General features: G+C 37.0%; 2 protein-coding genes across 3 annotated transcripts in view; one reads left to right on the top strand and one right to left on the bottom strand.

Moving 5' to 3' along the window:
* The window catches only part of cfap210 (cilia and flagella associated protein 210), a 44,283-nt gene extending 40,908 nt beyond the window's left edge, over positions 1 to 3,375 (top strand). For both annotated transcript variants that reach the window (XM_020516950.2, XM_048599370.1), the window contains 2 exons: positions 1,658 to 1,822; positions 2,613 to 3,375. In XM_020516950.2, coding sequence (XP_020372539.1) covers positions 1,658 to 1,822; positions 2,613 to 2,975 — 528 coding nt within the window. In that variant the 3' untranslated portion in view covers positions 2,976 to 3,375. The remainder of the gene's footprint in view (positions 1 to 1,657; positions 1,823 to 2,612) is intronic.
* An 11,417-nt stretch (positions 3,376 to 14,792) lies between these two features.
* Positions 14,793 to 24,952, bottom strand: LOC109917161 (peptidyl-prolyl cis-trans isomerase G-like). Its single transcript, XM_048598953.1, has 4 exons — positions 24,496 to 24,952; positions 22,669 to 22,756; positions 22,008 to 22,150; positions 14,793 to 16,976 (listed from the first exon to the last, which is right to left on the bottom strand). Exons 1-4 carry the CDS (start codon positions 24,555 to 24,557, stop codon positions 15,077 to 15,079), a joined length of 2,193 nt encoding a protein of 730 aa, XP_048454910.1. The 5' UTR covers positions 24,558 to 24,952; the 3' UTR covers positions 14,793 to 15,076.
* Between the last annotated feature and the right edge of the window lie 48 nt (positions 24,953 to 25,000).

The raw sequence follows: 25,000 nt of genomic DNA, 5'->3' as shown, positions 1-25,000 counted from the left end.
ATGTATCTACTTTTAGTCCCATTCGTCTGTCTAGTACTACTTCTGTAATGATGGTGATGGTACTTAATTTCTCACCCTTATTCTTTAGTATTAATGAAATGTTAGAGTATCTTACGCTATGAAGACTGAAGCAGATTATTTGTTTAACTCCTCTACCATTTCCTTGTTTCCCATAACTATCTCCTCACATTCATTTTCTAAAGGGCCTACATTTACTTTTACCTCTGCCTTCCTTTTATATATTTCAAGAAGCTGTTATTGTCAGGTTTTTTATATTCCTCATTAGTTTTGTCCTCATACTTTATTTTTTCTCTATCTTTTTAGTCCTCCTTTGCTGGATTCTGAATCTATTCTATCATCCTCCTGCTCCTTTTGATACTTCACCCTTGGCTCGCTCCCAAATCCCTTTGCTCCCTTTGCTGTCTCTTTTGCTTCCCATTAAATTTTTGGAAACAGAGAAGGGAAGCAGAAGGGAGTTTGGTAAGTGAGCTAGCAGTGAAGGGAGCAATGAGGGACACTAGGTGGTAAACAGAAGAGAGTGGCTGAATGCCAGGGAACAGCTAAGAGTCATGGGAGAAGTGAATGAATGGAGGGTGATTGTGAGAGAGCAGCGAGAGGTGTATGAGGAAGCACAGGAGCAACAAAGGAATAGTGAAGGGAGTGGGCAGCAACAGGGAGCTGAGGTTTTGCAAAGCAAATCGCTGTTGTGCATGTGCCCCAGCTACAAATAGTCAAAGAATCCACTACCTACAAGCAGCTGGAGTGAGATGTAACTTTCCAATTTTCTTTTCCTCTTCAAAAGTGACAGGAGTCACTGAGAATAAAATTAGGCATGTATATATTAGATGGCCAATACGGTTCTATGATACATCATTGCTAAAGTTCACTTTTACCTCAGTAGACAATAAAACTTAGATGATTTTTTGTGGTATCCTATTTGGCCATAGAGAATGGGTAATGTGTATCTGAAGAATATATAGAAATGTGGAACAGAAGAATATTCGTTCTCCATAAGGAATATTGAGATATAAAAGGACCAGAAAAAATGGTTTTCCCTGATTGTTGATTTCAAGAAGCAAATACACATCTCATTAACTCTATTGACTTCTTCTCCAAATACCTGTCCAACTTCCACATTAATTGTTAATGTTATTTGCATTAATCACGCTCCTGTGCGTTTAATTCCAAACATTAATTACTCTGAACCATGCATTCACCTTCCCTCAGCTTAATTCTGTGCCTTTCATTGTTATTTTTTGGGTTGAGAAACAATTTCTGAGAATTCTATGTGTACTCCTCATTCTTTACTGAATCATTATTGCTCCTCACATTTGCCACTTGTCTGTATTTATAGCAGTTTCAGCTTGAGGCTAAGAAAGATAAATAATTGTCTTTAACTTCAAAATGTTTATTGACATGTTTTCCATGATATACTAAATTAACCACGTAGGTAGCTTGGGACTCCATTGTTTCATAAATTTTGCAAGAATATTTTCTGTAATTTGAAAATTGCATGTGAATTTCGAATAAAGTAGAAATGAAAGCAGGGCACATTGAATTTTTTCAATATACCTTAGTAAAAGCAGTAGTTAAACAAATTTGTGATGTTAGGAATCTACTTTGGTGTAGAATAATGAATTAGATAATGTACATTTAGATTAAAAAGCGCGAAGAGAAGGAAAAGGAAGAAAAAATACAAGCAAAAGAAGCTCTTCATGCCAGGATTGAAGCAGATCATTTAAACCATGAACAAGACAAGAAAAAGAAGTTAAAAGCCCTAGAAGAGGGTGGGCGTGTGCAATCCTTTCTTCTTGAACAAATGGTAAACATTACTCTTATGAAATTTTTAATTTGTTTTTCTTCTGCTTTTGAAGTAGAGTTCATTTTGAGGTACAGTTCTATCAGAGTTAATAGCCCTGTGTTTTTTTTTACACCTTTGAACTTGGATAATGAGGAACAGGAGCCAAGGCTAAAATTTTTCCATTTGTTTATTATAGTGCTTCCACCAGTGTCCTGACTAAGTTCAGTCAGCAGGAAAATATGCTTATAAGGCATTGTTTTATTGTAACATAGCAACTCTAATTAAAATATTAATTAAAAAATGAATATAGATTACTAGGCAGCACGACAAAGAGGAACCAAAATTATGTTGACTAATAATTGGTAGTATAAATGGAAACTTTTATCTGTTGGCAGTATGAACAGGTTTGAATGCTATTTCTCATTGAAACCTAGAGGAGACCCTTAACAAATGCCCAGCATGGGCCATATAGGGGTTAAAACCTTAAAACTCAGACTTCCCATCCATAACCTGTTATCTCCAGCTCATCTACTTTGGTTTTGGCTGAAGACAAGTTGGTAACTAACTCACCCCTAGGAGCAAGTTACAGAGATGCACTTTATGACCTTGGTGCAGGATAGAGGCAGTGAAGTGATCAAGTTAACACGATCACTGTACAGTCCTTGAAATGGATCATTCGTGCAACTTTATTTTTATTTTTCCTTTAGTTATATAATTAATAAGGATAAGTGCTTTATTTAACAAACCAAAATATGGTCAAGGCATACATGTAAAATCTTAAAAAGCTTGATTTTTCTATCCTTGTTTCCAGGTGGAAAAAAAAGCAAAGGCTTTACGTGATCGTGCTGCTGAACTAGAGCACAAACAAAAAAGCTTAGCTCTAATTGAAATGGAAAAGAAAGAATTTGAAGAGTATGCACAACAAATTATAGATGCAGCTACAAAAAAAGGCCGAAATGTTTATCCACTTCTTAAGGCTGCTCACCAAGGCATTGGTGGTGGACGTGGTCCTGTGTTAATTGAAGAAGGTGGGATAAGACCTAGTTACCAGGTCAAGGACACCTCTGGAGTTCAACTTCCAAATTATAAACGCAGTACAACTGAGGAAATTAAAAATTTATATGATAAATGTGATATTCAGAAATCCAAGAAATCACTAGGTTTTACATGGTAAAAGCTTTGGAAATTTTTGATGTATATATTGATTTTCATTATTACAAATACTTGCGTTAATGAAAACTACTGTGAATCTTTCTGTATGATCATCTGCACATCAGCAACCATATACTGTTCAGATTTAATGTAATTATTCTCTTTCATGTACTTGAAACTAACAACTTTTGTGTAACCATTCCAGTAATATGTTTGAGAGACTTCAGCAAAATATGAAACAATTATTGAAAGATATGGCAAATTCAAAGGAATAAGCAAACTCAATGTGAAACAACATTATTTATTTGCATCGGTACAAATAAATTTAGGACTATAATAAAAAAAAGTAGTAGAATATATGCAATTTGAATGGAAAAATAAGTTAGATGAGCAAAATTATAATCTCTTGATCATAATTCTTATACTGTACATTAGTTATAGAGCTAATAATTATCATTTTTAATGTTGGTGTTATTAATAAAATAAGTAATTCAAAGCAAAATCAGAACACATCAAAAGAACTCTACCACTTTTTTTTAAAGAAAAGTCAGATTTAAACTATTGTATACAAGAAACAAGCAGGAGAGAGACCAGTTGCACTATGACACACAAATGAGTCCTTTTTGGAAAATTGCACTTTGACAGCAGATTTTCTACAGTTTTGTTGACTGGGTAAAGATATCAAAAGTAAACCCAAGCAAGTTCAGATAAATTAATTTTCAACTGACAGCAAGTGAGATAGAAAACGTAGGCTGAGAAATGAATTCAATCAATTTACCAGAAAAGCTTTCTATGTGGGTTTAAAAGGGTTGATATTGAGTGCCCTGGGGTTTTCTTCTGTAGAGTGAAGGAATCAACAAGAGGGATAAATCGACCTGAGTTAATTCTCATCAGTCTATCTGCAATCCACAACAATATTGGAAAGAGTAACCACTGCACAATTTCTAGTGCCAATAAAATCCCATTTATGGATATATTTAGAACAGATCAGTGGCTAACAATTCTATGGTGAGTAATTCATCTACTGAATCCTCAGTGCATGTCTACTATCTACAAGGCACAAGTCAGAAGAGTGATGGAATTCTTTCCATTGCCTAGAGGATTGAAAGCTCCAACAACACTCAAAGTGCTCAACACAATCCAGCTAAAACAGCCTGCTTGATTGGCAGTTAATATACCACCTTGATCATTCACTCCCTCCACTACAGATGTACCATCTACAGGATATATTACTTGTCGGAGTTTGATAAGATTTGCGAAATGTCTCCTGTTCAGTGCTGGGCTTGGGATATCTACTCAGGGTTGGAAAGAAACTTTGTAGGAGGGGGCGGATTCAGTCACCACGGTCCATGTAGTTACAATTCAAGAGGCTCTATATAGTCATTATGGAGGAGTTTGGCGCCCAATTAAGTAGTACCTTACCTCTGTTTTATTACCTGAGCCACATGCAAACTGGCCTAGGGCAAATAGGATTAAGAAATGAATGTGTTATTCAATGAATTGTGCAGCTGTGGAATATTTTTGATTGTGGGGCATTGGCAATAGTCCTAGGGAAAATCGGATGTACCGTTGGGACAGTCTAACGTGAACTGTGTTGGGGGCCAGTGTTCTAGTAAGCTTCAAAATGAAGGAAGAAAACTGAGCAAATGTTTGGAGCTGCAGGCTGACAAATCTCTGATCAACTTCATCCTAGGGTCTTAAAATAAGTGGCTGTTGAGAGAGCTGATGCATTGGTTTTACTTTTTCAAAATTCCCCAGATTTAGGGAAGGTTCCATTAGATTAGAAAACAGTGAAAATACCTTGTTTATTCAGAAAGGGAGACAGAGCAGGAAGCTACAGGCTTGTTAACTTAACATCGCTCATTGGGAAGATGTTAGAAACGATCATTAAAGATGTTATAGCTGGGCAAGTAAGGGTAATCAAACAACATCAAAATGATTTTGCGAAAGCAAGTCATGTTTAATCAATTTATTAGAATTCTTTGAAGTCATAATGTTGCTGTACATAAAGGGAAATGGTAGATTACTGTACTGAAGGCTGTACTTAGTGCCACATTAAAAAGATTATTGTGAAAAATAAAAGCTCATTGTATAAGGATAATATATTTACATGAATGGAAAATTGGCTGGCTAACAGGAAACAGCAGGCATAAATGTGCCATTTTCTGGTTGTGTGCCACAGGGATCAATGTTGAGGCTTCAACCTTTTACGATTTATATAAATATCTTAGATGAAAGGACTGAAACTTTGGTAGCTAATTTGGCTGTTGATATGAAGATAAGTAAATTCTGAAGAGGATGTAAGAAAGCTACAAAGGAATATAGTTATGTTAAGTGACAGGACAAGGCAAGTATAATCTGGGAAAATATGAAATTGCCCATTTTGGGAGAAGAATAAAAAAAATTGTAGTTTTTCTTAACGGTGAGAGATTGTAGAGCTCCGAGTTGCATGGGATTCAGGTGTCCCAGTCCATGAATTTCAAAAAGTTAGTATAGAGGTACAGAAAGATAATAGAATTATTACTGTTCAGTGTGATCAGTATTGAATACAGAAGTAGGGAGGGTAGGCCTCAATTAAAAAGGACAGTGTTGAGAGCAGATGTGGAATACTGTGTACAGTACTGGTTCCTTTATTTGAGGAAGGGTGTAAGTGAGTAGAAAGCAGCTCAGAGGTTTGTTACGAACAGGCAGGTTGACTTACGAGGAAAATCTGGACGGGCAACACATGAATCTGCTGGAGTTTAAAGGAGCAAGAACCGACTTGATTGAAACATGTAGATCCTGAGAGGTTTTGACAGAGTGACTGTGGAAATGATACTCTCTTTGTGTGGGAGAACTTAGAACTAGAGGTTAAAAAGCTTTTGAGAAGATTTGTAGCTCAGGTTGTGGATGAGGTTGTAGACATGCTTGCCGAGCTGGTGGGTTTGGTTGCCAACATTTTGTCACCCTACTAGGTAACATCGTCAATTCACCTCCAGTGAAGGGTTGGTGTTCTGTCCCGCTTGTTATTTATATGCCTCGGTTTGCTGGGGTGGTATTACTCCCCGTTTTGTTTCTCAGTGGTTTGTACACATGGTCTGATTCAATGTGTTTGTTGATGGAGTTTCGGTTGGAATACCAGGCCTCCAGGAATTCCCTGGTGTCTCCCCCATACGGACCAAATACTCAATTACACTAGCAACCACCCCAAGGCCACAAACGGAGCTGCATCAGGACACTATTTCAAATGAGCCACAACACATTGCAGCAACCCGGAACTACGCAAAGCGGAACAGGAACACTTAGAGTCTTCAAGAGAACTGGATATCGGAAAAGCACAATTTGCCGTTACCTCCAAGACAGACCACAACAAGAAGACACAACACGACCAAACTCACTAATCACCCTACCATACATCAAGGACATTTCAGAGATGACGACAAGACTACTCAGACCCCTTGGTATCAGAGTAGCCCATAAATCAACAACCACCGTATGACAGCTACTGACGAAATAAAGGATCCCATACCCAAAATAAGTAAAGCTTGGGTAATATACAAAATACCATGCAAAGACCGTGAGAAACACTACATAGGCCAAACCGGAAGAGAATCGACTATATGGATACATGAACACTAACTAGCCACGATCAATTCTCACTTGTATCACTATACACACACAACGAAGGACACGAATTCGACTGGGACAGCACATTGATGATCGCACAAGCTAAACAGAGACACACCAGGGAATTCCTAAAGGCCTGGTATTCCTCCTAGAACTCCATCAACAAACACACTGAATTAGATCCTGTGTACAAATCACTGGGAAACAAAACCAGCAAACCGAGGCATATAAATAACAAACGGGACAGAACACCAACGCTTCATCGGAGGTGCACTGACAATGTTACCCAACAGGGTGACAAAATGTTGGCAACCAAACCCACTGGCTCAGCAAGCGTGTCTACAACCTAGAACTAGAGTTTCAGAATTTTAAAATAAAGGGTTGTCCATTTAAGATAGATGTGATTTTTTTCTCACACGGTGTTGAGTGTCTTTGGAACTCTTCTTCAAAAGGTAGTGGAAGCAGAGTCTTTCAATATTTGTAAGACAGAAGGAGATAAGATTTTTAATACGCAAGGTGGGGTGGAAGGTTTTTGGGGTCAGGTGGAAATTTTGATTGACAAACTGGTCACTGAGGATACTGCCTCTACCAATAAACCACAATAATATTACTGTCACCTGTAGAGTTAGAACTTGTTAGTTTGTGTCAATATCTCACAAAACAGATGAACATCATTCTCTTAGTCCAATGACTTGACCAGAGTTAACTTTGTTTAAATTTAATTGTCAATCATCTGACAGGTATATTCTCCACAACAGTGCCTTCACCAGATTTCTCTTGTCAAATCAGCACTCACTTCACACACAGCATAGAACTGCACAGCACAAGAATGGGCCCTTCGGCCCACGTTGTGTTGAACATGACACCAAATAAAACTAATCCCTTCTGCCTGCCCTTGGTCCGTATCCCTCCATTCCTTGCATATTCAGGTGCTTGTCTAAAAGTCCCATATAAAGGTTGTTTCTCTTCACGACTATTATTTTGTGCAGTGTCCTGAAGGGTGAAAGTTGAAAACTGTCAAAATGTGTACTTTCAGCAATCTTCAAATATATCAGCTTATTGATTTTCATTCATTGGAAATTACAGGTAGGTCTGTATTGCTAGGTAAGTAAATGTGAGACATCCAAAGATGACATCAAGTAACAAATAAATCTGAGCGAGTCCTGATTGTAAAACATAAAGGAATGAGGGACAGTCATCTTACATATACATTGTAAAGACAGTTTCTCAAAAGACTTGCTCTAGCCAATTCTACAACTATTGTCATGTGATCCTTGTGTCATATGTCACAATGGCAGTAGATGGCAATGTTGTCTGACACAGAATGAGAAATAACCATAAGTAGCATTTCAGCTGGAATGCAAATGACCTGTGTTAGGGTTTCCTTTAATAAATCTAAATTGTCAATGAGCTGACACTGACCCATATTGGTGGCAGTAATTAAACTTTATTTAGTGTAAGACTTCCAAATATTAGAATCTGAGTAATAAATGTAATTTCATCACTTCTGTTCCATATTTGATCCCAAGCTAATCTTCCGCCCTCATGTTTGCAGCATTACCAAAATCACCAATGTCCCATTGCACCATCACTTTTGCTCTGTCTCATTTATATGCTACTGCCACATTTATTCATGCCTTTGTTATCTCTTAATTCAACTATCCCAACACACTCCAGGCTGATCTTCTACGTTCTATAAACTTGAGATTATTCATATCTGTGCTGTTTGTGTTTTAACTCTCAGCATGTACCAGTCTCTTATCCCCGTGCTCAATGAACTACATAGGCCCTCCATCGAAAAAGCAAAGATATTATCAGATTTTCATTCTTGTTTTCAAATCTCTCCATGGCCTGGCCCCTCCCTATCTCCATATTCTCCTCCAGCCCCACAACCCTGTCAGATATCTGTACTCTTTTAGTTCTAACTGATAACATATTTTTCGGAATGGAGGAATAACATTCTTATTGTTTGAAATCAGGAAAACATCAAATTAATCAATATATTTCAGACCCTTTGAGTTAGTTTATGGATGCAAAGTAAAAGGACCACAAACACAGGGATCAGGAAGAAGAAATTATTCTCTAGCACTGTATCCAAATTCTGACACAGGTTGTCAAAAGCACATGCACATTAAGGTTTCTCAACAGGAAATGAAAAAAAGGCAGAAATATAGTGGAATAACACACTTTCAAATCTGGGAATAAGGTACTGGTTATGTTATCCCTGCAGAGTGAGCCACTGGAGTCTAGATCTAATCGATCTTGCTTTATGAAAGTAAAATTCTCTTAAAATAAATATTTTATTAGTATGCCAGATAGAAGAGAACTCAAGTACATCACGTAAATATTATAAAATGGTATTGTGACGGGAAAGATAAGCGAGTATACTCCAGGAAATAAATAAGTGATCTAAGTAAACTCATGATGAGACAAAGGCCAAAAATATTCAAAATCAAACTACAGTAATAAAACTAGCTAGTACAGAGATGGTAAAGAATTTAGATCAAGTACTACACTATCTTTCAGCAGAGTCTCAGGGTGATAAACGTAAACAGATTAAAGAATGAGTCATTGTGCAGAATGAATTTCTTTCAATGTACATGATGTGGATGAAGAGTTGTAGTGCAGTGATAGCATTCCAACCTCTGAGCTGGAAGACCTTCGTTCAAGTCCCACCTGCAAGTATGTAACAACATTTATGAAAGGGTTGATTAGAAAATACCTACATGATATGGATGGAGCAAGTATTCCATCCATTAACCAAAATTCTTTTAAACCTAGCCCTAAGAATTTGGTTCAAGTCTAAGAAAACTCACTTCCAAATTGTATTATGGTATAACTGAACTGGTCCAAGGTAGTTGCATTAAATATCAATAAGTGAACGTCATATAAGATTCTTGTCCTATCCCACAAATTGAAGTTTGCATTAATAAAATTGGAAGTTCAGAGTTTTCAGCAAGATTGACTTATTAAAAGAATACTGACTTCTTCCACTAACAGAGCAAGCAAAGGAATTTCTGCTTCTTTTAATGACACAGCCTAAGTCAATGTAACATCATTTGTAATGATAAATATACTAGCTAGTTTTCAAAGGCTGATAAATCAAGTTATGAATGGATTATCAAAACATATTTCTATTGATAATTTGTTGAACCACAATGATACTCGGAAAGACCATGCGAAGCACCTCAATTTATGAGACGGACTACAAAAGGTTCACTTGGAGAGTGTCAAATTGACTAGTGAAGTCAATTTGCGAAGGCTAAGGCTATTTTTTTGAGATATGTCACGAGGCAAGGCTGAATGTTGTTTGGAGAAGCCGAAGTTCAAGCAATTAAAGACATTCTTGCTTCTAAAACCAATGGAGATATACTGTAGTTCCTTGGAGCATATGGATTTTACAGGAGACTTGCTCTAGACTTCAACATAGTAGCCACTCCATTCAAATTTGTTGAAGGAAGTCAAATATGACTAGACAAAATCTTGTCATGCTGCTTGGGAGGCTGGAGGCTCTTCATAAGTCAGTCAGTGATGGCTGCACCAAACGTCAGCAAACTGGTCAAGATAGCAAAAGATTGTCATGATTTAGTTATGGAAGCTAGATAACTTCATTCTTGACTCCACGTTAAAAAGAAGGACGTGTAAAGCTATTTCTCGGCTGTTCAATTTTAAAATCGTGCCAATGTCTGTTGACTGAAGGATTTCTAACAGGGAGTTATATTAATAGTAATACTGGTGTGCGTGGACAGACAGCAAGTTGTAGATGCTGCACTCCAGAGTTAAAAGAATATTAGAAGATGCCCATACATAAATTGGAAAGGTTTGAAGGGATATGGCCAAACACAAGCAAAAGGGACTAGTTTAGTTTGGGAAACTTGGTCGGCATGGGCCAGATGGACTGAAGGGTCTGTTTCCATGCTGTATGACTCTATAAAGAACAAGAAGCCTGTAATGGTTGGATAGTTGGAAGACTTTGGAAGAATAATCTTGTCAAAAGTAAATGGAAAGTCCCAGAAATCCCTTATACAGTAATCTATAAAGCAGCATTCAAATTAAGTAATTAAATTTCTAATTTTTTGATAACTATCATGCAAACTTATTTTGGGTACAAGTCTAATTTGTATAGAAGAAAATTTAATTTAATGAGTTGGGTTTAGATTAGAAGAAACAAGATAATGTATTCAATATCTATAAGTAACTTTTTTTTGTGTTCATGTTCTTTAATTCCCATGAATCTTGTTGCTTTATACTTTTTGCAAATGTATGGATTTTCGGATTTCAAAAAAAAAGTGTACAAATACGAATGCCTCCACCTATCGCATAAGAGTATAATTAAACAAAACTAAAAACATTCCCACTTGGCTCCAGTTATTAACACCCTTGCTCAGTTTAGATTACATTTATTCCCAAAATAATCTGCTATATTGTACTTAGCATCATTTAAAATTTATCCCAAATTCAAACAGCAGTACCACTGTACACACAGGTTTTGTCATTGTTCACTTTTACTTGGGAATCACACACTGCATCCAACCAGTTCCTTATAAAGAAAAGACGAATATTTCTTCTTGAATCAGCAACTCAAATAAACCCACCAATTTCATTTTCAGTAATAAGTAATTTCCAGAAATATGTGGAGTTTTTAAAGACAGTCCTAATTTTGCTGTTCCCAAAGTTGGGAATGCAGTGCCAGAAATATTCCCAATTGTGAAAACTTCACTTGGAAGACAGCAGGAGACATTCTTGATGCCCCTCAGAAACAATGCAAAAGCAGTCGGAAGGGTGGCAGCATGCTGAAGTAGGCTGGTTTCAGTGCTCTAGGACTTAAGAATAAATCAAAACCAACTCTCTAGCCCTCACTTGGAGATAGCAAGAACTGCAGATGCTGGAGGCAGAGACAACACAGTGTGGAGCTAGAGGAACACAACAGGCCAGGCAGCATCAGAGGAGCAGGAAAGTTGACATTTCAGATCGGCACCCTTCTGAAGAAACGTCAACTTTCCTGCTCCTCTGATGCTGCCTGGCCTGCTGTGTTCCTCCAGCTCCACATTGTGTTGTCTCGAGCCCGCATGCTCCATTTTTCAAGCATATTCATGTCCACATCTGACAATACCAAAGGGCACTTGAACTCTTCACAGGACGCTTGATCTCTTCCAAAGGTGTCCCTCCAACTCACCGAAACGTTATCCTAACTCTTTAAAAGAACTCCCTTAAGTTTAGCCGCTCTCGAAAAATGTGTAAAATTACGGTATTTTGGCCACCCCACTAAAACAAAATTACATCTCTTTGAATGTAGCTGCACTTTTACATGTGCAGTTGCCGCTGTAAGTCACCTATGCGCAAACTACAAATCACCACCACATTCCACCTTGGCAAAAATATTGGTTACCAGGTTCAGGGACAACACTTCTGGAATTAGGGCTCTGACACTGTTTTGGCTAGGGGAAAGACCATCTCCATCCCTGAAAACAATTCAGGGCTGAAATGCAAGTAATTAGTTTGGATGTAGCTCTCAAATCTTTCCCTTTTGAACAATGTCTCAGGAGATAACAAATGGGTTGAATGAGTCAAGACCATGCCTCTAAATGTCAAAACTTTTATTTCAAATGGTCACATTCTGTGTTATTAGACAGTGACAGATAAAAAACAAAATCAATCTGTACAACAAGCTTAAATTACGAGTACAATGCATATTGTACTATTAAATCATGCAGATCCCTGATCTGTTCTCAGTTAGTACATTTCACATCACTGATTTCAGATTTGGGAATGACTCCAACAGATAGTGAAGGATAGGCAGACTCAATGACATATCCCTTCCTGCACACACCTCCCCTCCCACCTAAATACCAATATTTGTGGAACCATACCGTAATGAATTTGAAGGTTTTTTCTTGAAGGAACAAGAGTATAGTAAGGACAAAGCCTCAAAAGTTACTAAGTTGGGAAGCAGGTAGAACACAAAATAGAAGTCTGCACTTAAAGCTATGACACAACAAAGTGCCTTTGGATATATAAAGTACAGAAGTATAAGTATAACATTGAAGTTTGGAGTCAGACTCAACAACACAGTAAAAATAATCTGAGACCCTAATTCCAGCAGGCTGCCTCACAACCAAGATTAGGCATCAACTTGAATATATAACTTCACGCATAACTGCAGTATCTGCTGTGCAGTCTTTTTCTTTTCTTCACCAGTTAACATTTTGGCAGTCCAGATTACAAGACTAATGTAAGCAATACCATAGATGAACTACAAATCAATACATAGGTATATATCACTAATATTTGCATTTCATAAAAATAGCTCTGAAATATTATAGGGTTAGAATGGAGTACTGCTGCTTTAAATAATTACTAAATATACTAATAAATGATTCTCATTTATAAAATGCTGTTTGAAGAACGTAATACTTTTATTGTAAGGTAGAATTTGTTATATGCTTTACAAATAAAATGTGTGCAATATGATTTTATTGCATGATAGAACTTTGTAAAAAAGAAACACAAGGGCCATACACTAATAACCATACATCTGTTGAAGGAACAACTTCCATAAAGTTACTACAGAATTTAATTGTGGAGAAACAAACCTGCTTCAAAAGTTCAGAAAAAGATTTAGATCTTTATCTTTTCATACCATTAAATTTAAATCAGAAACATTCAGATGATCCTTCAAGGCAGAATCTGAGAAAAGACAATTTTCAAACAATTTCAAGGAAAATAAAATAAAAAAAAAAGTTAGATGTGGCTTGCCCCAAACTACTAAGACTCCTAAAATAAAATGATGGAATCAAAGACTGATTGCACAATCGGTGCATACAACTAGAAACATTTGTTAAGTCATAGACAAAATATTTAACGAAGCTCTGTTAAGAAATTCCATTTTGCCAAAAAGATTAGAAGGGATGAGGACACTGGAACATCTGTTTCTCTAAATTATCAGGGTAAGAGTGTTTGTCCAAATGTACAAGTATAGGACATGTTGTAGCATAGCATTTTACTTCATGAAGCATGTTTGTTTAGGACTGTGGTTGCAACGTACAGAGTATATAAACAAATCACAGCGAGAAACAAATTCCACAGGAGTTATTAGAAATTCTAGATGAAAACTCTGAAACATGCTGCAGTATTTTGGTGGGGTCCCTTTGTTTATACATCAAGATCCCATTGCTATTCTGCACTGTCACATGAACATGTGTAGCTTAGTCCAGCAAAATAATTTTTTAAAAAGAATTTAATATATTTTGTAGTGTCCGAGTTTATGCAAATTGAACACAATTAAACAGAAAACATGAAATCAAACCTTTGTATAAGACATTACATTAAATGAAAATTTTAAGGATTGTACTTCAATTCCAAATTGAAAGCGTTTCGGTCTTGTGTACATTTGCAATATCATAGCTAAACAAAAAAAGCAAATTTAAAAGATTCTGCAACACATTGTACTGCTAAATGAAAATCAAATTTATAGAATCATGGAATCCCTACAGTGTAGAAGCAGGCCATTTGACCCATCAAGTTCACAATGACTCTCCGAAGAGCATCTGACCCAGACCCACCCCCTACCCTATCCATGTAACCCTGTACTTCCCATGGCTGATCCACCTAGCCTGCACATCCCTGGGCACTATGGGCAATTTAGCACGGCCAATCCATCTAACTTGCATCTCTTTGGACTGAGAGGAAACCCATGCAGACACGAGGGGAATGTGCACATTCCACACAGACAATCACCCGAAGCAGGACTCGAACTCGGGTACTGTGTAGTAGCAGTGCTAACCACTAAGCTACCATATTGCTAAGTACTATACACAGTCATGCTGAAAATAAAAACATACAACATTAGTGAATTTCTACAATCACCAAGGGGAGGAAAATTCTATACTGTGTCATTAGTCATTTTCCGGTCATGTGCAGTGTACGTATATTGCCAGAATATCAGTTTCAACATGCCTCAACATTATATCCCCACCTCCCAATAACGACCATCCCAATGGTGTCTCTGAGCAACAATCCCATTTTAGCACGATGCTGCATTGTGTCCAAGCTATGCTGTGAATTTAATACATAAAGAACTAGGTCGAATCTGCTTAAACTCATTTCACTCCAGATCTCTGCTACCCACTGCTGTGAAAAAAGTAGCAGGATGGCAATTACCAGAAAGCTTTCAATCCATTCAGATACATTTATCCCATTCAAACAGAAAATGCTGTTACGGAAAACACTAAAATCAAACTCCAATAAAAAGTTATTTATTGGTCTCTTTCAGAAACATCACAAAATAAAGCTAAAAACCAAAATGCTCCAAAATTAAAACATTAGATGAAATCATCTTTTGCAACACTTTACAAATTTATTAAAAGTCCAGTAGTACAAATAATCCAGGCTGCAGATTGTCAAAAAAAACAAACTCAACTGAAATCCAGGTTTAAAAGACATGTCCCTAACATATCTCTGAAAAAAAAAATCACAGAAACATTTATTGGCAATCGATCACTTGTCCATAAAGCACATTTATTCACTTCTATCTTCATCTGAACTAGGGGCTGAATCACAGTTTGAGTGCTGCTCTTTTTCGTGGTTCCGATTTTTTGTTCTGCTGTTTGACTTCTTAATTTTGTCACCATGTTCACATAATCTGTTTCTAGATGCAGACCCTTCTTCAGATATCTTGCTTTTACTACTCCCCCTTTTTCTCTTCATACTTGGACTACTACTTTTTTCCTTTTTATTCCTATCCTCATCCTCTTTCAGACTCTCAGAGCTGCTGCTATGATCCTTTCCCTGGCTTTTTGGTTTTTCATCCTCCTTGTGTATTATTTTCCCATTTGAATTTTGATTTTCAGAAGTCTTTAAGTCTTTCTCCTTGTTTTGATTATCTCCTGAATTTTTAGTCTTTTGTTCCTTCTTTGAATGATCATACCTATCTTTTTCAGGGGTTCTTCTGTCTTTGCTGTTTGAACGTCCCCTCTTTTTCTGTTCTCTATCTCTGTTCTTGTTTGCTTCTTTGCTCTGACTTCTATCCCTTTCCTTACTTTTGGATTTTGCTCTTTTTTCTTGATCTTTACTCTTGCCCTGCTCATCGTTACTGCTGGATTTAATCCAGTTTTCCTTGTGCTTTTGTTCCCTGCCTCTGCTTCTTGAGTTTGCATGCTTTTCTCTTTCTTTACTTTTGTCTTTTACTCTATCTTTACTCCTTGATTTGTCTCGGTGTTCTCTTTCCTTACTTCTACTTTTATGCCGATCTTTGCTTCTAGATTTGGCCCTTTTCCCTCTATACTTGTCTTTACTCTGTTCTCTATCTCGACTTCTGGATCTTGATTTGGCCCTTTTATCCCGCTCCCTGCTTTTACTTCTTTCTCTACTTTTAGATTTTGATTTGGCCCGTTTTGCTCTCTCTCTGCTCTTACTATGTTTACGATCTCTACTTCTGGATTTCGATCTGGCTCGTTTTCTCCTCTCTCTATTTTTACTCCGTTCTCGATCTCTGCTTCTTGATTTGGCTTCTTTACCCCTCCCTTTGCTGTTACTTTGTTCTCGATCCCTACTCCTCGATTTGGTCTCTTCTCCCCTCCCTTTGCTGTTATTCTGCTCCCGATCCCTACTTCTGGACTGTGACTTGGCTCGTTTCTCCCACACTTTGTTGTTACTCTCTCCTGGATCACGTGTGCTGAGTTTTGACTTGGCTTGTTTCTCCCAATCTTTTCCGTTATTTTGCTCCCGTTCCTTACTTCTGGATTTTGACTTGACTTGTTTCTCTAACACTTTACCATTATTCTGTTCTCGGTCCCTACTTCTGGATTTGGACTTGGCTCGTTTCTCCAACTCTTTGCCATTGTTCTGTTCTCCTTCCTTACTTTCAGACTTGGGCCATTTCCTCTTCTCTTTACTGCTACTCTTTTCTCGATCATGAGTTCTAGATTTTGACTTTGCACATTTTCCTCTCTCTTTACTTCTACTCTGTTCTCTGCTTTGAGATTTTTCATGTTTTCCCTGTTCTTTATTTGATTTAGCAGGTTTATCCCGCTCTTTGCCCTTTGCATGCTCCCTATCTTTGCTTCTTGAATTTGCTCTCTTTTCTTTGTTTGGTTTGTGCTCTCTGTCCCTGCTTCTGGTTTTGTCATGTTTTTCCTTATCTTTGCTTCTGCTTTGATTTCTTTCTTTACTCCTGGATTTATTTCTCTTTTTAGGCTTGCTTTTTTCAGATTTATCATCTCTGTTCATTTTCTTCTGTTCCCTTTCTTTACTTTTAGACCGATGACTCCTCCCAGTCTCTCGTTCAGATTTTTTATCCCTTTCTCTGCTCCTTTTCGGACTATCCAATATGTCCGGTTTGTAGTCTGAAGATATTCGCTCTCTCCCTCTGTCTGGGCTTCTATTGTTGTGGTTTTCTTTCTTTTCATTCACTTCACCCCTTTAAACAGCAGTTGGGGAAGAAAGAAAGGAATTAGCAACCACAAAAACTTACAGAATTAAAGCAAAATACCACAGAACTCTGAAATGAAAATAGAAAATGGTGGAAATACTCAGGTAAGGCAGCATCTGGGCAGAGAAAAACAAGTTAATCTTTCATCAGAACAGTTCTATCAAAAAGTCACTAACCTGGCCCATTAAGTATTTCACTCCGAACAGATGCTGCCAGATCTGAATATTTCCAGCATTTTCTGTTTTAATTTAAATATACATGAATTTGGAGTTGATACATTTACTGTATATGGAAGAGCTTTTACTTCATTTTACCACCTGAATTGGCAATTAAAAAAAACACAAGTATGTGTAATAACAGCATGAGTGAACCTCATCCAGGAACAAAATAATGGCTTTGGTAGCACGTTACAGCTAGCCTGAATGGATGCTATTACATAGACCTACAAAATGTATTTTCAAAAGGAACAAAGAGCAGTTAAATTTTCTATCACTTATGGCTAGATACTATCAACTGTTCAGATTGTTTCACTGAAATTGAAGATTTAGCAAATGCAAGCAATTCCTGAGATTTCAGGAGATAGAAAATAAATTGAAGACACAACGTGGACCAAGTTACAGCAAGGTCAGAAATCACACAACACCAGTCAACACCAACATCTGAGGGAGGAGTAAGACTCTGAAAGCTTGTGTTCTCAAATAAACTTTTAGACTATAACCTGGTGTTGCGTGATTTCTGACCTCGCCCACCCCAATTCAACACCGGCACCTCCACAACAAGTTGCAGCAAGCTTACAACAAACTCAGTAGTACCATTTATATGAAAAAAAATTATCAAAGTAAATTAATGCATGTCAAGAGGGGATAAAACAGACATAACAATATTGTCATACGACAAAATAAAGTTAATTATTTCTTCTTACAAGTTGAACAATATAATCCTATACTCATCATTAAGCACAGCAATTTATTTAGTAACCTCATTTAGATAATTTCAAATAAAACTGTATAAAAATTTAGTTAAGTGAAAATCCATCAATACATCCAAGAAGGCTAAATCTAAATTTGCTTTCAACCTCATGCTTCAAATCCAGTTTAAAACATTGTAAAGATTTGCAGCAGATCTGTATTTACTGGAATAATATAAGAATAAACAACTTTAAAATGCCTTTAATAGTCCTTTTAAGTTCTTCCTAATCAACATAAAGCTACACCTGATTATCAGCAGTAAATTTCATTACTCAAAAAAAAACCTGGTAAATTAAAGACAACACAACTTAAGGGGAAATATTTTGCCCGCCTGATCTCCTGTTTTACTTTGTGAAGGACTGACAATTCAATTGGCTGTGGAAATCCTGCACAACTTTGTATCTCACCTTCCAAACCTAACCGGGTTTATTCTCCCTGGCAACACCTCCAGTAATCACTGTCAACTTGCCAACCATCAGCACTGTTTGTTCTCTGACAGTATAAAATGTCATTACCTTCATTTTTATATTTTTGTGAATGCCCTGATGATTGCAAGACATAAAGCTTCAACAAAATGTGACTTTTCTCAGCAATACTAAAATTGTGTACTATCAAATGACTCAATATTTTAAGTGTTAAGAAAGGTGTGTGGAATTGTGGGGTTGTTCAAAATAAATTAAGACAGACTGAATTGATTCCATTATCTATAATGATCTTGTGCAACATTAAATATTTCATAGGATAGTGAAGAATATACAGGTTAGCTATCCTTTATCCGCATATGCAAAAACCGAAAAGACCTAAAAACTGAAGGTCTTTTCAAATGGACCTACAAGTGAAGTCTTTTCACCATCGATCCAAACTTAGCATGCCTACAGCTCTGTTTGAGCCTGTTCGAAAAAACTTCACTTTTAGGTCCATTCGGGCCAAGTGTAGTTTTCTTTCAAACAGACCTAAATAGTAAGTGTAGCAACAAGGGAGACAAAGAATAATAAGTGCAGAGATAATGAAAAAATAAGTTTACAGATACCATCAGGTTTTTGATAAAGATTTCCCAGACTCGGGTACAAGTTTAAGAGTTAAATTAAGATTTTGCTTTTGGTTGTGAGATGATTAGCAAAAGATCTTGGAGGGTAAGTTAAGTGCATCCAAAAACTGAAGATACCCTTTTTCAGAGAACCAGTTGAACCCAAGGCTTTTGGGCGATGGATCCTGGACGTATAATTTGTTTTGATTTAAAAGTATTCAAAATCAAAAGCAATCAAGAATAGAAGTTAACAAAAGACAGCGATATTCTGGGAAATTAAATTCCAAAAATGTTCACTGGGAATATTCCTACATGCTCTAATTGGTGCCTCCTGATGGATATTGCCACATTTAAAAACCTATTTTAGTGTTACTCTTTATCTAATCTGATGGATCAAATACTTATTTTTGAACTTTTACACTGAAATGTGTGGTGTACAGACAGGGCATCTTATTGAAGTTTTGATTCTAAAACAGTTACGGCGTATCCTGAAGATCAGGAGGAAGCAGAGTCCATTGCAGCAACACAGCAGTTGAAAGAAGGCTGGCTGAATACAACTGGCTGTTACAGACCATTTGCCAAGTACAATGTAAAGTTTTCAAAAACGAAAAAAGACCATGGATGAGTCTTTGATACCCTTCTACATACGAAGAACCAAGCCTTCCATTAGTCGTATTTGAAGGAACGCTGAATTCAAACTAAATTCAGGTGAAGAGGAAATCAAATTCCCTCCAAAAATGGCTTGACAAGGAAATTAATATCACATTGTAAAGTCATAATATACTGCTACTGCAAATGCACCCAAACCAGAAGTTCACCAAACATTCCAAAGGCATTCATCATCGAACTGTTAAGTGAACTGGCTGAACCAACTCTCAATAACAGCAAGCAGTTCAGGAAAAATATCACTGATCCGAAACTAAGGGAGGCTCGAATTAATTGCGGTGGCCCTGAGAAAGATCAAATTGCCATCTGGTAACAAGGAGTGGATTTTTGAAATTGTGGGAAGGACAGCAGCTCATTACAAGATGTCTGGGTTTGGTGGAAAACTGGCTTATTGCAATGTGTACATTATGGTATAATTGGTAGAAGGGCTGTTTACAATGTAGATATGATTCCATTACGCAAACGGAGTATGGAAGATGTGTTTAGATTAAATCAATTGGGACATCTTATTTAAGGATTCCAAGTTAAAACATTTAATTTGAACGCAGAGATAGTAGGAACTGCAGATGCTGGAGAATCCGAGACAACAAGGTGCAGAGCTGGATGAACACAGCAGGCCAAGCAGCATCACAGGAGCAGGAAGGCTGACATTTCGGGACCTAGACCCTTTCTGATGAAGGGTCTAGGCCCGAAACGTCAGGCTTCCTGCTCCTATGATGCTGCTGGGCCTGCTGTGTTCATCCAGCTCTGCACCTAATTTGAATGCATACAGTTTTGTTTTTACATTTGTGGTCTCTTATCCTACTAAAGAAGAAAACCCGACATTATTGATAAAGAAGTTGCTGAGAATGAATAAGCAGCTCCTGAAAAATCAAAATGTAATCATTGAGAAGGTTTCAAAGAGCCCTGCCCCAAAAAATGTTGACACCTAGTAGAGAAAGACTTTTCTGAAAAATAATTTTAATAATTGGGTTGAATAAGAGAGTTTGGGAGGAAGCCAAGAGTGTCATTCATTCATTCGATCTAATTATTTTAAAAAAGGCTAAAACAACATTTCTGCATCAGTTACTCCTGCTGATAAAAACTGATATTTTGATAAAGAAGAATGAAGCAACAGCAGAGCTTATTAACTTTAATATTAGCTGCTCAGCAGAAATCTTACTAATAGACTCTTGAATGAGAACAGAGTACCATCTTCACCAAAATTCTCAGAATCACAAATTCACTTAAAGCAAATTAATTTGACAAGATGCCAAACATTTGAATAAATGTGAAATGTAATTTTTTGATATGCCGATAATACGTGACAGTAAGAGTACAGCCTCAAAGTTCTTTAATTTGCATTCACAATAGATTATAGTTTCCATAAGTAGAACCACATTTCCTATAATGTAAAACAATCCTCCATGTATCATGACAATGTACTTACGTCAGATCCAAGTGGGCTGCTCTTCATCGATGCCTATCAAAGAATGGGAGAAACACCACAAAACCAGACAGTGGTGTTCAGCTAAAGCTATTAAAACAAACTTATTTGTAAGGAAAATAATTGCACAGAAGCAAAGGAAGACTATACGTGACCAACAGATCAATAAGTGAATGGTGTAGAACAAATAAATAAAGCTAGAATCTCATCCATTCACAAAAGAATTCTATAAAGAGACCTGATTAATGTAGATAACCTCTTAATGCACCTCCCAGCATGGTAATTTGGGATGGGAGGCAGGCAGAGACAAAAATGGGAAATAGGGATCTCCAGCCTTTGCATTATTAAAACAGCTAGCAATGTACCAGAATAAAAAAAAGGTTTTGATCATTTAGGAAAGCAAATGCATTATAAATCAATTCCACCATGCAAGCAGATGACAGTTCGAAAGCATAACTCAAGGTATTTGATAGAGTTCATTTGTTTTTGAAACCTGCCTTACATATCAAAGTTTTCCCTCCCAAACAGCCAACTGGATTCTGTTAATTTCCATGCAACAACAACGGAAAAACATAAAAAGGAATTTTTGATGCAATTAACACGAAAATAGATGCAGGGAATTCCCTCTGGAAAACTATCTATACTATCTAATTCCCAGAGAATTATAGGTATCCTTATATTTGAGCATTATCTCCTTTTGCCACCAAGTTAATGGAACACATACATCTACTTGGTCACCTTCTTAAACTCACAAAACTTTGGCATATCATTACATAAAAAGATACAAATGAATTTTGCAGCTAATAAGTACTCAGCAAACAACAAATACATGTAAAAATTTCAAGCGATATTGAGCCTATAACTTAAGAGATATTTAAAATACTCTAATCGGAGACAATAGAGAACACTTTGAGGAGCTTTGTAACACTTACTTGTCTCCTTTGATCCATCGTTCACCACTTGAAACCCTCATTCTTTGTGCTCGTTGCATCTCCTGCCTCCAGTGTGGGGGAGTTTCACTGCGCCTAAATCGATCTCTTGACCGAGACCTTGATCTTGAAGGTGTTCGATAGCGCTGTGCAAGATCATGTTTAGAATACCAAATATGAATTAAATGTGAATACCAATTAACTTGTGTTTATGTAACGTAATTCACAATCTCAATGCTCAAGTTACTCTACAACTAATGAATTAGTTTTCACACTAATGACACACTTCAGTGATGTAAGAAAACATTCCAGCAATTTGCACATCACAAGATCCCACATTTACCTGTTAAACTGGTCAATTTGTTTTAGTAATTATGGCAATTAAATGTTAACCAGGACACCAAGTGAACTCTCCTCTTTAAACATCACCATGGGAGCTTTTACATCCATTTCACCAAAGACTCAATTTAATGGTTGCTCCCAAGGAACTTCACTTCCTTTTGGGCTGTCAGTCCAGCTCTGAGGTATCAAACGGAACTTGATTAAGAGTTGAGAATTTATTCACTTAGACAATCCTGCCACTTATACTGAATTAAAATTCTAACTTCTTCCCATTAACAGCCTTAAGGGAAACAAACATTAGTTCTGTAAAACATTTACTTACCCGGGGTCCTCTTCCTTTAATTTTTCGGCCTGACCTAGTTACTAGGAGTCTTCTTTGATATGTAGACATTTGGGAATTTGATACATTGCTGTTCAAGATAAAGACCATTATTCTACAACAATATTTACTCACAAGTAAAAAAAAATGTTTGATTGAAGAAGAGTCGCTTTTAACATTTCTGTTGTTGTAATGCTAGAGGAATTGTCGAGATAGGGACCATTGATGCAGTGGAGTTAATTAAACACAAAAATTAGAATTATAAATTTGAGGGACTGGAAGCTAATATAGGTCAGCAAGGGTAATGATAAAGGGTAAGAAGAACTTTGTGCCAAAGTAAATAAAGGTATGGATGAGCTCAAGTTCACAGAAGGTGAAGAATATATAGTCAGCCAGGAGAACAATGGAACTGTGAACTGTTTAAAATGTTAAGTAGATACAATGCATTAACATTGCAATTCAGTGATATTATCTACTTCTTGGGAAAACAAACACTTCGGTATTGATACAATATTGTCAATTTTTTCTCATAACCAAACGTTATCTTGGTCCTTTTTGCAAGATGGCTCCGTGGACCTCGATTGGAGAAGAACACAGATCTAAATAGCCAATGCTCCTCTCTTCAGTCACAATTGTTTCATTTTAGAGGTTCTTAATTAGAAAACGCTTTGAGGTTCTGCAGAACATAAAATTGCTCTCCAGATACAAGCCACACTGGGAACAATTTGATGGAGTGCTGATCAAATGGAAATTTCTGGGAAAACTCACCAGGTCTGGCAGCATCAGTTGACAGAAGGCGGAGTTAACATTTGGGTCCAGTGGCCATTCTCCAGCACAGTTCTGAAGAATGGTTACTGGACCCAAATGTTAACTCCGTCTTCTGTCCATAGATGCTGCCAGACCTGCTGAGTTTTCCCAGAAATTTCTGTTGGTATTTCTGATTTCCAGCATCTGCAGTTTTTTTGATTTATTTGTTGATCAAATGGTCTGCTTTGTAAGTTTCTGGAAGAACACTCATACAGATAAGTGAAGAATTTAACAATAGTCTCCCATCTTGTGCCTTGTAGATGATGGACAGAATCTGGGCAGGTGCGTAAATCCTCGCTTCTGATCTACTCTAGTCTAGCAGTAGCTTAGATACACAGCAAGTGGTTAGAACCTAGCATACACTCCCTGAGGGTGTGGCGGAGGCAGACACAATCACTTTTCAAACTGGAATAAGATACGCACTTGGAGAGAAAAAAAAATGCTGGATTACCGGGAAAGGAAAGAAGGGCAGGATGAGCTGAGCTGTTCTTGCAGAGGCCTGGCATCAATACAATGAGCCAAATAGCCTCCCTCTGTACTGTGAAAATTTTATTCAAGTATTGCTGAGAAAACACACATTGTGTCATAGCTTTTCATCTTGCACTCAGGACAAGTTGAAATAAATAACTATGTAACTAAAAGACAACATTTACACTGTCTAAGAGGAATGTGTTGATTAGTTGGCAAATAGACAAGTGCCAAGCTTTGTTTCTGTCATTCTTAGTTCTTTTCTCATCATAATGCCTTAAACAATCAGTCAACCTGCCTGGTTTAACATTTAAACAAAGCCTGCAGCTAACTGGTGCATTTTCAATGCCGCTATCCCTTGGCAACTATTCAGCACTCTCCTCTCATATGGTATAAATATTGGTTTTCCCCTTAATTTGGTATTCTTGCAAATTGTCCTGAGCACAAGATGAAAAACTCAAACAAAAAAATGTGTTTTCTTCAAACAAGGTCAAGTTCTGTACTGCCAAAATGATTATATTGAAAAGTGTTCCGGGGCAATATAAATGTACTAACCTCTCTTTCTTTTTCTCTTTCTCTTTCTCTTTTTCATCTGCTTTGTGAGGGCTCTTTCGCATTAAGAATCTGTTCTCTGGTACAGGGGGAATTTCCTCAGCACGAACAGTGGCAACTGTCTGCAATGTACTACTTTCTGCACTTTCATCTGATGAACTTGAAAACAAAGTTAAGAAAATGAAACACTAATTACTAAAGACAACAAATACATATTACTTAAATGTATAAATAGCTCATTTCCATGGTGGTACAAAGTTGGACTTCCAACAAGGAGGCACAGAAATAATAGATTAAAAATAGGGAAAGCAAGAAATATCTTAAGAAAAGGACAAGAGAGTGGGATATACAAATCAATGCTGAGGAAGGGAAATTCAGATCACCAAGATTAATGAGACAATGAGGCATGAAACAGATAGCAGCCATTGAGGATGAGAAAATATAGTCAAGTCAGTGGAGGCTGGAGCACATGCACATTCCAGATAGAAAATACAATTGTGTTTATGTG

The sequence above is a fragment of the Rhincodon typus genome, chromosome 7 (assembly GCF_021869965.1).
Source record: "Rhincodon typus isolate 14 chromosome 7, sRhiTyp1.1, whole genome shotgun sequence".
Taxonomy (NCBI): Eukaryota; Metazoa; Chordata; class Chondrichthyes; order Orectolobiformes; family Rhincodontidae; genus Rhincodon; species Rhincodon typus.
The sequence above is the reverse complement of the archived record's forward strand: the minus strand, read 5'-3'. Positions and strand labels throughout refer to the sequence as shown.